Source organism: Pimephales promelas, chromosome 19 (assembly GCF_988280905.1).
Source record: "Pimephales promelas chromosome 19, fPimPro1.hap1.1, whole genome shotgun sequence".
Lineage (NCBI taxonomy): Eukaryota > Metazoa > Chordata > Actinopteri > Cypriniformes > Leuciscidae > Pimephales > Pimephales promelas.
This window is the reverse complement of record NC_142787.1, coordinates 18,078,074-18,090,334: the sequence shown is the minus strand read 5'-3', so window position 1 is coordinate 18,090,334 and position 12,261 is coordinate 18,078,074. Positions and strand designations below refer to the sequence as shown.

Here is a 12,261-nt window from a genome sequence, read left to right as displayed (position 1 = left end):
CAAAAGCACATTAAACAAATCAGCTAAGAAATTTGACATGTAAATAAAAACAGGGCATGCTAATGCGTAGCATGAAGTACAGGCTAATGCTGTTGAGGTAAAAGCTATAAAATGGACAACATCATTTATTATTGAAGCATAAATGCAGTACAGAGGGAGGATTTTGCGGTAAGGATGTGGGAATGAAGATGCTTTGATTTACGTATACAAATTAAATTATAAATGAATCATTTGTAAATATCACTAGCATGTGCATTAGCATCACAGTGTTGTTTTTTTTGTTGCCATTATCAAAATACTAAGAGATGACGTTTATGAAGTATTCAACGTAAGAAAAAGGATGGCGAGAGTGTATAAGGCGCACCTCTGACTTTTTCCGTCCGCTCGAATCACAGAGGGAGTCGCTTTGCCCATTCAGAAAGGAAAAGGAGAAAAGAGCTCATAAATCAGGGAGGAAATGCAGCACTTTTTGTCTAACAGATTGGCTCACCCACTCCAGCACATCACTCCCCATCCTTTAAATGGCCGAATGAATTAGTAACAAGCACATTTCTAGCCTTTTAATTTGGCTAGCATACAAAATACTGCTTCCGATAAACGAGCTATGGAGTTTCTCGGTGACAGTGATATCCATTATGTGTTTAATTATCTTCAAAGTTAAAATGAAGGACTTCTCCTCCACCCCCCTCACCCCCTGCTAATGGGAAGATGAGGCAAAGCGCATTTCAACCATGAATAGGAGGCTGACGAGTTAGCCAGCGCCCATTTCACTTTCCGTGATGCAAATTGGAGCAATCAGAAAAACCTCGTAAGAAATATCACCCCTGTTGTTATTTATTCCCTTGCCTTTCATTTCCAAGTCAAATTCCACTGGGCTAATTTGATATCTTCTATGAAATGGCAGTCCAAACAAGTCAAGATGATTTGCACATTCAGGGTAAAAACTGCAGAGGAAAAGGTTGGGCTTGTCTCAAATGTCATCAGAAAGACGGGTTGATTGCATTGTGCTGGATTGTGTTGCTGTGATTTTCAGGCGGGAATAATTACCCATTAATTTTCACTTAAGATGCCACACCAGGCCGTCTCCTGTCCCTTACAAGACTATGTTTTTTAGAAAACATTTTTAGTTTGTTTCTCTTAATAAGTTATGTATGTTAGCATGTCTTTGTAAATGTTGATGGCTAATGCATCTGACCGTTATTGTCTTATTTTAGAATTATGTGTAGGTAAATAATTTTTTTTTTTTAAATAGCTTCAATTTGTTTTTAATTCCAGTTTTTGTTTTTACCAATCTTTATACTTTAGCTTTAACTTATTTCAGTCCAAGGCAACATTTTTGATTATCATCTATTTATTTTATGTCAGCTTCTTTTCTATTACCAAAAAAAGATTTTTAATAGTTTGTTTTAGCTTATACTGCCAGCCTGTGATAATTTCTCCATTGGTTTCTTGTGTGTGACATATATTATCTACAGTATCATCAAGAAATATTTAATGATAGATTCAAAATATTTTTTTTTTTAAGTTGTGAGGTGTGCAATAAACAAACTACACATTTGATAGTTAATTAAGACAGGTAGGCTTAGCAACATTTTTTTATGATTAACTTCCTTTGTTTTTAACATTGTTAATCTTTTGTTTTTAATTCACAAAGACGTAAAAACCGTGGTATTTATAGTGGGTATGAAGAGGAAGTGAAATTCACATGAAATTCATCCATTTACATGAAATTCATCCACCAGCATAGAACCAAAATCCTAAAAATAATCCTTCACACTCGGATGTACAAATATGGAAGATCTGTTGCTAATCTTTCTATCATACCTAAAATTACAAGTGTACTGAGAACTTTTACAACTTTAAAAAAAAAAAACTTTTTTGTATTGTGAATGAGAAGGAAAAGCAGATATTGTAAAACTAGCACATTTTGAGAGATAGGCCTACTGCAACAATGTTAGCATTGCAGCCCCATCCTCCGTCTCTTTCTTTCTCTCACTTCCTTTCTCTGATTCAGTCTTCTTCCCACCACCCAACCATTAAATAATTTTGCTGTTGGCTTTTTCTATTTGCCTGGAATTACCCAGGAACAGTGCAGTTCTCTCCTGGGGGTCTGTCAATGCAGTGCTGTAATAGCTTCTCTCTCTAATAGGTATGTGACTAGGCAGCTATGGACTCTAAAATATAACACAAATCTTTATCTAAAGCCACTGAGGTACCTGTCTCGCGCCGACTGCCCTGCTAGCTGCTAACCTCTCCCGCTCCATCATGCTAACGCTCCTTACTATGTCCAGTAATCTCTCTGCTTTTTATCTCGGGGTATGAGGGGAGGCGGCTCGCTCGGCGCCCAACATTCATCTTTTATTGACTTGGAGGCCACTTCAAATCAATTTCTTTCTCAGCCCGCTCTCGACTAATCACCTGGAAGAGAAGCGTCACGTGCAAATATGAGAGACGGAGTGCTTCAGATGGACCGAAGACCATTCAGCGCTATTCCCAACACAATAACCATGCAAAATACATTATTAAAGAAAAACGTGCCCCAGGTCAGATTTAGTTCTCATGTGTATAAATGTTGCTCAATATTTTTGATGGAAGTACCGCAGACGCGGGGTGTTGGGAAATGCAGCATGACCTCCGTAAGATCTACCGCGGCGTCCTCATTCCCAGAAAGCAGAATTTACGAACGTGTTGGCAAAGTGAGATGCACGAAGCGTAAATTATTATGTAAATCTGTCCAAGGCTGCAAGGCTATGCAGGTCTCGAGAGTGACGCTAATCTGACTTCACTGTAGATCAAGTCTGCAGGGCTAAAATATCTGAGCTACATTGTTAACAGAACTTCAGTATACCATAGAGATGGCAAGTATTGAGAATACGGTAGGCCCCGATAACGAACTCCTGCGAAATCATATTGAACAAAACCAGGCCAACACGAAGTTCATTTGGAGTTCGACAGCATGCCAAAGCTAACTTTCCAGAAAAGTTAGCTACGGCTGGTAGCTTTCCTGTAGCTCAAGCAGTAGAGCGTTGGCGCTTGCAACGCCAAGGTCATTGATTCTATTCCCAGGGAAAACAACTGATAAGAATGTACCTTGAAATGCAATTTAAGTCACTTTGGATAAAAGCATCTGCTAAATGTAAAAACCTTTGTACTACCGTTGGTCCGTGGCTCTCGCTCATCCAGGTCCCCAATAGTTTAGCTAAGCTGCCCCAACAGCTGGTATTCTAGCTGATAGTCTAGTCAACCACCATGAGCCTGTTGAGACAGACAATAACTAGGTTTTAGCTATAAACTATGTAAGCCAGCTATTGTACCACCTTAATTTGGTTTTCCAACCCGATTATGGGAGCCTGATTCAAATGGAGGGCATTTTCTCAATCTGGTGACATTGTTCATTTTAACTATACTAAAACGATTAACAATCATTTATAGTAATTTAAATTAAAGCTGAAAGAATTCAAATTAAATTAGGAATGTTGCCTTGGCAAATAACTCTAATAAAATAAATAAAGTAATGAGTATAAAATAAAATAAAAAGTATAACTGAAATAAGATTAAATCTAAATGGATATTATTCAACCAATAAAATTTACAAAAGCAAAAATAAATAAATAAAAAATAAATAACCTAAAAACAAAATGAAAATGAAAACTGAAAATATAAAACAGCAAATTCAAAATATTAATAAATATCATAATAGTATGCAAATAATATTAAATTAACTGTCTGGTATTATCAAATCTTACTGGCTCAATGTCCAAGATTTAGTTTGTAAGCTAAATTGTTACAGTAGTAATTTTACTAGTTCCCTTTCAGTCGACTTTGGACGTAGTCGACGGTCGACTGAATGGGGATTGCGTCAGAGAGCCTATGTTCTTCGAGTACTATTGAACGCGCCAATGTAATTGGTGTGCGTGATTCGCATCACATACTCCGCTCCTGCGCGCGGGTATAAATACGAAAGTGAATGCATGCACTAGTTGCCTTTCGCTTCGTATTGATGTCACTGAAGAGTGCTGTTGATTTCAATGAGCGAGTGTGTCGGCGTTCTTTTGGAAAGACTCTCCCAGTGCTGGTGATTTCTTCAGTGCAGTGCAGTGGTGGTTGGGAGCTTTGAGCTCTCAACTGCTGTTTTAAAAGCAAAGCAGGTTTTGTATTTGAGTGTTTGACGGCTGGTTGATGTTTTTCAGTTCTCTGAATTCAGTGTTGCCGCAGTCATTCCTGTGTGCTCCGGCACTGGTGACGGGTCCATTTCTGAAAGAGCAACACGAGTGCTTTTGCATCTTTTTCAAGATGTCATTTCACCTGTGCGTTTCTGGATGCAGTCGTTCCCTTTTCCACTTCCTCCTTGGAGACAGAAGCTTCTGAGTACGCTTCATTCTACTATTCTTCCAGCCTGCTCAATCATCCCGCCAACAAGCCTCACGACAGCTTTGGCCAGGGAGAGTAGAGACTCCATCTCCTGACGGTCCAGCTGGGCAGGGTCTTTCTCGGGGCCACACAGTAACATCTGTTTGCCTCTCCGGAGTCCTCCTCCTGCCAGTTGTTATTCTATCTGAGAAGACGACCCTTGGACAGACACTGGCTCTCAGCTGGACCCAGGGCTCCGCACAAATACGTTTCCCAGTGAGCCTACTAAAAAAGTGGCTGCGATTTATTGTCGCCTGGCGACAATAGTTCAGTGATTTCATCACACTCGTGTTGAGCAGAAATGCTCCTGTAGCTCAGTGAAATGTATCACACTTAGGTGTTGAGCATAAAATGCTCCTGAAGCTCAGTGATCTTCACATGTAGTGTTGAGCGGTGCTCCTGTCTGTTGGTCGCTTGCACTTAGTGTGCCAGGTCAGGAAGGAGCAGGTCTTGATAGTTGCCTCTTTTTGGCCCAACCAGACCTTACTCATCTCGACAGCCTTCCTGACTTCCCCTGAACACATTTTCAGGGACGGGGCATGATGGCACCTGCGTCCTGACCCCTGGACATTCTGGGCCAGTCCTACACTGGACGCAGAGGTTCAGATGGCTATCACAGGAACATGTATGTGGTTGTTACCATCACTTCTGCATTTGCCCCCTAAAAAAGAGGTAGTGTGCTTGCGCATTAGGAGTGGAACCTATTCGTTGAGTGAGTCCTCTCTCCGTGAGGAGATCCTGAAAGCTTTCAATCATTTTAGTGTTCGCTTTCCTGCAACTTGGGTGGAGTAGGCTGCCCCCCCACCCCTCATAATGATGTTGTTGTCTCTGTATTGGCGCACATCGTGTTGCAGAAGCATGGAATGCACGTCCTGATCGTCAGGTTCCTGAGGGAGCTAAATAAATTGTCCTTGCGCCCCTCTTAATCCTCTTGGGGGATAGGGACTTGCTCGCTTTTGGTCAACGAATTGTGCCTGGAGTTCACGCCAGCTATTCTCATGAGCTGAGACCCCAGGCCTGGATTGTGCCCAAGGTCCATACCTCTCCCATAATAGGAGATAGGAGATAGGAGAAGGCTTTTTCCAAGCAAAGTTGGCCAACTGATGGTGGCTGCCTTCAATTCGGTGAAAAATTCTGAGATGCTCATGTCCTCTTAGGTGTTATAGAGCTCCTCTATAAAAGTGTATGCTCCGCCTGGGCGTTGACAGAGTGCTTGCTGACAGATTTTAGAGTTGGGGGCTGGGGACACCTAGTTTGAACCACTGCTTTTGTGGGCTCCCTTCTCCTGAAGCCAGTTTCACAATCAGCCCGGTTCAAGTGTCAGCTTGCTGCGCCATTCCCCTCCTATGGACTGCGCCTTCTACTCCAGTTGAGTTCCCTTAAACCGAAGATCGTGCGGAACTTCTGTTGTTAGGCCTACCACTCGTAAGCACTGTGGTGGAACTGTGTTGGGCTGGGTCCATATGTTGCGGCCCCTACGGTGACCCTATATGTGTTCTCTTCCACGATACGGCTTCCTTCGGTGAGCCCATGTCTTCCCTCGGCAGAGTCTGCTCTGCCGTCACTGTCAGGTGATTCTCCCCCCTGTCATAGGCTGGAGCCACCGCAGTGACATTCCATATGTCATACTGCCCGGTCTCCGCCCAGTTCATGTGTATTCTCCACGTTACCTCCCTCTGGGTTGGATGTGGCTTCCGCAGCGTCCCTTCCTTCCACTGTACGGGGAACGCTTTCCCAGTGGTCCTATAGGAATAGCAGTGACGTCCCTGCCCTAAGCCCTGTCCTTCCTAGCCTCAAAATTGCGGGGGCTTCAGGAGGCTTTTGTTTAGGCACTGGAAGGTAGCAACTTCTGTGGCGTTTTCAAAGGTCATCCCCATTCAGTCGACCATCGACTACGTCCGACATTATCGACTGAAAGGGAACGTCCAGGTTGCATATGCAACCCAAGTTCCATGAAAGAGGGTATGGAGGACATAGTCCCCTAGCCACTATCTAGACCACAGCTGACTCCGGGTTACTCTCGGCTCCTCAGCGAAAAAGCAACTAGTGGGTGCATCCACTTCCCTATTTATACAGAGTGTGTGATACGAAATCACCCACCCCGATTACATTGGCTCGTTTAATAGTACTCGAAGAACATAGGCTCTATGACGCGATCCCCATTCAGTCTACCGTCAACGACGTCCTCCGTTCCCTCCTTCAGGGAACGGTGGGTTGCATACACAACCAGGACGTTATTAATTTTAGTCTAGTTTTACTATATGCCAAAGTTTTCAAGTTTAATTTTATAAGTTTTATTTAGTTTCTAGATCCATGAGCATGACTGTTCGGAGTTAAATATGAAATACTCATTACTTAATACTGAGTGAGTGAATGGGTGAATGTGAGGTAATATGTAAAGTAGTTTGGTGGCCATTGGGTCTCTGAAAGCACTATATAAATTCAGTGGATTTACCATTTATAGAAAACCGCGATGTCATTGTCCAGCTCAGTGCATTTCTCATATAATGATGTCAATACAGGCAGATCAATATTATTGTTGAATATTAAATTTAATGTTAAATTGAATGTCCCCAACTAAGCAAGCCAACAGCCAACACAGCCCTAATTCCCACCTACCTTCTTGGCCAGAGTGAGCTACAATTTGTGCTATTTATGTGGGTCTATGTAAGATTAAGACTACCCCCAACCCCATCAGGAAGATCGGTGTGATATTGTCTTTTTCTCTCTTTCATGTATTTCTATGTAGATTAAAGAAGCCCACCCTTTCAGCACGCCTGCAATTCCTTGCGGGCCACATTTCAGCGCTGCATATGCACTCCATGCATGTCTGCTTTGTTTATGTCATTGATTTATTTATCCTGTCCATTGAGCGTGTAGCCGGCAGCGGGAGCGTGCTTTTCTTACTCTGAAATCACCACCTCCTAATTATCTGTCACAATTTCTGCTATCCCGTGCTGAAGACACAGAATGGCCAATAATTACCCTCCAGCCCGCATCTTTCAGTGTGTTGCCATTGATTTCCTGGCACCCTTACCACCCCAGCCTCTCTCTCTGTCTCTTTCTCTCTCTCTCTCTGTGTCTCTCTCGTTCTCTATTCTCCATCACCGGGAGACAGTGAGCACATCCCTCGCCACCCGACTCCTGCCGTTAAATGTGAAAACAATGCTTTGGTTGATCATCAACTCACTAATAAAAATTAGACATGATCATTCCAGGGCTGTCAGTGTGTGTGTGTGTGTGTGTGTGTATGTGCATTTGTTTGTGTGTGTTCTTGCACCATGCTGCTATGTCTCCGTTCATGCTGTGACACGCATGACGTGCGTGTGTGTGCGTGACAATTGAAAAGGATGAGCAGCTGTCAGTGGTGTAAATGAAGATAAATCAAACATCATTGAGAGTGTGTGTTGTTTACTCAGCGTGATTCCCAAAAGGCGCAGGAGGGACAGAGAGAAAGTGATCACAAATGTCGAGCATTGATCACTCACAATTTGAAAGACATTGATTAATTGCTGCTAACCTCAACTTTTGTGCACAATACACTGGATAACATGCTCAGCAAACAGTATTATAACAATTACAACATTATAATAGACTATCTATCTATCTATCTATCTATCTATCTATCTATCTATCTATCTATCTATCTATCTATCTATCTATCTATCTATCTATCTATCTATCTATCTATCTATCTATCATTATTGTATATTTGTTACAATTTTCCATCTCCCACCTAAAGCTGATTGTATATGGATTGTCTATCGGGACCCTGTTCCCCCACTCAAAAAGACATTAAGGCCACACTAGTTTCTGCCTAGGTTTCTTAAGCCGTGGGTTGGATAAATGTTCAAGAGGGAAACCATAGCCAAGTACGTCTAGCACACACCTACTAAGTCTTTTGAGAGAAAGCTATGGAGTTTAATGGTGTTAAAACATTTCTAATTGTAAAGAAACTGCTATTTCTTTAAAGATTCATGTTTTTTTAACATTTCAAATTATTTCAGATAGTGTATCCGAAGCAAAATGAAACCATGTCGTATTTCGAAGAGCTGTTAATGAGATTTATAACGCCCCCGCCCTCACCCATTCTTTTCTTTTTAGTCATTGCTACGCCCCTTTACGCCATGGATCCATTTTACTGTTACATGTGGGTTTTCTTTCTCAACTGTTTATGATCACTTTAAACATTACTGTTTACGTAAATACTCGCCAAGACTGGCAATTTACAATATTTTGTGTTTATTTGATTGTTTAAGCACAATAAGAGTGTAAGAGAACTCAATTTAGAACTGAATGGAGACTTTATCTACGTGCGCTTTGGGTGTGAGCACAAAATCTGCTGGAATTAGTAAAACTTTGCGAAACGCGTGCAGTCCCATGCCGAAATTCAAACTTTGAAACACCGAAGATGTTCATCCGGAGCAAATGAAATGAGTGAGTGAGAGGAGGCGGGTGTGTGTATCAATTCAGCAGCTGTCATCGTGTATCTATTCTGTGGAAAATGACTTTTGGAAGCATTTGAGATATTTCAGTATCGATATGTATCGAACAATTTTTGAAAACACTACATTGCATAGTTTACTATTTCAGATGCCTTTTGTAAAAGACTACAACCGAAAAATGTATATATTATATATCAATTTCAACCCACCAAAGTGGTTAGAAGGAGCGACTACTGAAATCCACCCGCATTTGGAGGCGCGGTGAGTGTTAATGTCAAGCTCTGACTGTAACCAATTTGACTGCTCTTCTACAACAGGCAATACGGTCAACATAGCAGTAGGCCCTCCTGCCCACCCGACCCTCTAGATGCCCCTTCAACCTGATGGATGTCATCAATAATGGACGCCCGTTGCTCACTCCCACCCCGGGACACAGAAAATCACAAGCCAGCCGAAGTGGCAGCCCGAGCCCAGCAGAGGTGTGATAATTCACATCCACATTTATACTTTTAAATTTCATCAAGTAGTTTACCTCCCCAAACATGCCACAGGCTGAGGGGAGAAAGCTGACAAAGAAATGTGGGTTTGATAGGAGCTAGAGAAATCTGGCCTGACTGTCTTTGCTCAGGGTAAAACCCACCGAATGAGGTAAATGCATCAGCGGCAGGGGCTGTCTCGACACGGGTGGCAGGGGGAGGATGGAGGGGACGAGAGAGAGAGAGAGAGAGAAGTGTCGGAGTGCTGAGGAAAGGCTGGATCCAGCGGCTAGGACATAATGAAGCACACCAGGCAGGGTGAGCATTAAGGGCTGTCACTTGTATTGGCAGCTCCCCCTTCCCAACACCTCTTACTGCACAGCAAAGCCAGTCAGCTGGACACGGCTTCAGAATTCATTTACAGTCTCTATCGCTGACCCGAAAGGAAATGTAGATCCAGAGAGAAAGAGAAAGAGAGGTGAGAAAGGGATCAGAGATGTGAAAGAGTGGTGGAGACTCACTTACAAAAAGTACCATCAGGTTACCATGTACCGTGAGATGTACCTCTTTCAGTTCATGAGAATTTGAATTGGATATTATTTTCATTGGATTGGAAATAGAGATTAAAGTATGATATATCTTATTTTCTAAATTAACTGATTATAAAATATATTGATTACATTATTTATGCTTAACCCATGTTAAATTCTAAAGTAGGATTTTTAAAGTTTGAATATTTTATTTAATAATCCAGGAATCAAATAGGAATTAAAAGGCATTCCTAGTTCAGTTTTGAATGGAACATAATCCAGATGTAACTATCCAGATAACTATGGTATATGAATACGGTAATAATACATTGTCATGGTAACAAAGTACCCTCATAGTATTCTTGTAAGCAGAGGAGTGAGGAACTGAATACAGAAAGATGGGTTTGGCAAGCGAAGAAATTGAGGGGAATGAGACAGAGAGAAAGAGAGGAGGAGATGAGTCCAGAGACGGCGAGTGGGTCAGGAATGGCATAGCAGAGAGGCAGAGATAAGGTAATGACAGGTTGGCTTGTCAGACTAATGCTGTAGCTGGACCAGGTCTGTGGCAGTTGAGCTGCTCATCATAGTCCTGCCATCTGGAAAAGCCTGTTTCCTTTCTGCAGAGCTCATCACCACCCCCACATCGGACCGCACCGCACCACGCCAGCGACTGGCACGGCTCAGCACTCCATAAACTCCAGCCCTGCCATGGAGACACAACGGCAACAATTCGCCCACCCAGTACGAGAGCTGAACACTCACAATCTACAGATAATGAGCGACATGGGGTGGGTGAAACGAGCAGAAATTTTCTCAATCACTGATATTGGCAGAAAGCAGTTTCCCACTCGAATTTATGTCATCGTGGTGGCGTTCATGGGAGTTCAACTTACATGAACGCCACCAGTTTACAGTGGGATTCAAAAGTACACTACTCAAGTTGCATGACCTGTGTTGGAAAACATGATTGTCAGGTTTTACACAAAGTGTGTAACCAACAATTTGTGTTTGATTTGTGACCAAAAAATTGTACAGAGTCCTAAATATTTCCTATTCATTTTACATTATATTCTTTATAGTTGTATTCTTTTTTTCACATAATTCTATAATTTTGAAAATTAAAAATGTTTTTTTACTGGGTTCAGGACAACTTTCCACAAAGGTGTTGGGGCAAACTTACTTATGGTATGTTCAAGTCATGTCGTAAATATCGTATTTATGAGTTGAACTTACATGAACGTATGACGTAAATACGAGTGGGCAGACTGATCTCATGAAGTAGCGTGTGTGACACGCCAATTCGTATTTCCATTTTTGGCGTGCTATCAAGACGCATAATCGCTTTTCAGCGTGTTTTTGAACGCCGTTGACTTAACGTTATATAAATATATGACTTACCTCAACCCCGTCCCTAAACCTAACCGTCACTGGGGTTAATGGCATTTATGACTGTTCCCTTACCATCCTAGGTAAAAAAAAAGATATGACTTACCTCAACCCCATCCCTAAACTTAACCGTCACTGGGGCTTAACCATCACCTAATGGCATTTATGACTGGAGATTTGACTGCGTGTACAGACACGCGGAATGACGCGGACGTTAATGGCGTAGACATACACGCGGATACACGCGGATAGCTCAAAATGCGTAGAGATAACACGCCACCTGACTCGAAAGTAGCGTGTATGTTTACGCAAAAGTCATGATGTCATGTTGGAGTGGGAAACTCAGGGTTTTCATCAAGCCCCGATTTTTTCGAGTTGGGGGAGTGTCATTGAGAAACATGGTGGCAATATGCCAGCAGAAAAAATGATAACATTATAATGTGGCTTCATTAAAAACATAGAACAAGACAGAAAGTAGACAGAAGACAGAAACAAGAAAGTAAAACACACATATTTCTTTGTTCTTCATTTCCTAGAAGTAGAGTTTAAAACCCTTGCTGTATTTTTGTGTAATTAATTAAGAGAAAGCACTGCCATCTTACTCTGACGAAAGTGACTTGCACGCATACCGTCAGCACAATACGAATTTCCCAGGAGAACTTGAACGCACCATTACTGTCTTTGCTCCGCCTTCTTCCTGTTTTATGCGTGTTGGCTCAGTATAAACTGATTGGAAGGCGTATTCCCTACCACGCAGTGTTTTATTCCAGTTGACAAATTTTACAGGTTTATCGGTTTAACCAGCATAGCACCCACCCCTAGTGATATATATGCAAAAGACCTGCTGTGTTAAAGGCCGATCTTTGACGATTCTTTATGTTGTGGACTCTGTGTACATTAAGCACTGCAATTTTCCCCTGTGGAAATAGGCAAAGAAATTAAATTGATTTAGGAAAGCTGACAGATGAGAGGACTCCAGCAGTCCAGCAGCCGTGCGTGCTTCAATTGAACGTT

At 42.1% G+C, this 12,261-nt stretch overlaps 1 protein-coding gene across 18 annotated transcripts in view; it reads left to right on the top strand.

Annotated features, from left to right (window-relative positions):
* Nucleotides 1-12,261, top strand: part of LOC148970791 (uncharacterized) — a 264,684-nt gene that overhangs the window by 101,837 nt on the left and 150,586 nt on the right. For 11 of the 18 annotated variants that reach the window (XM_089123675.1, XM_089123678.1, XM_089123674.1 and 8 more), the window contains 3 exons: nt 9,173-9,334; nt 10,485-10,650; nt 11,001-11,046. In XM_089123675.1, coding sequence (XP_088979801.1) covers nt 9,239-9,334; nt 10,485-10,650; nt 11,001-11,046 — 308 coding nt within the window. In that variant the 5' untranslated portion in view covers nt 9,173-9,238. Of the gene's footprint in view, nt 1-9,172; nt 9,335-9,483; nt 9,650-10,484; nt 10,651-11,000; nt 11,047-12,261 lie in introns of all 18 variants that reach the window. The other 7 variants (XM_089123685.1, XM_089123683.1, XM_089123690.1 and 4 more) reach the window with 2 other exon arrangements.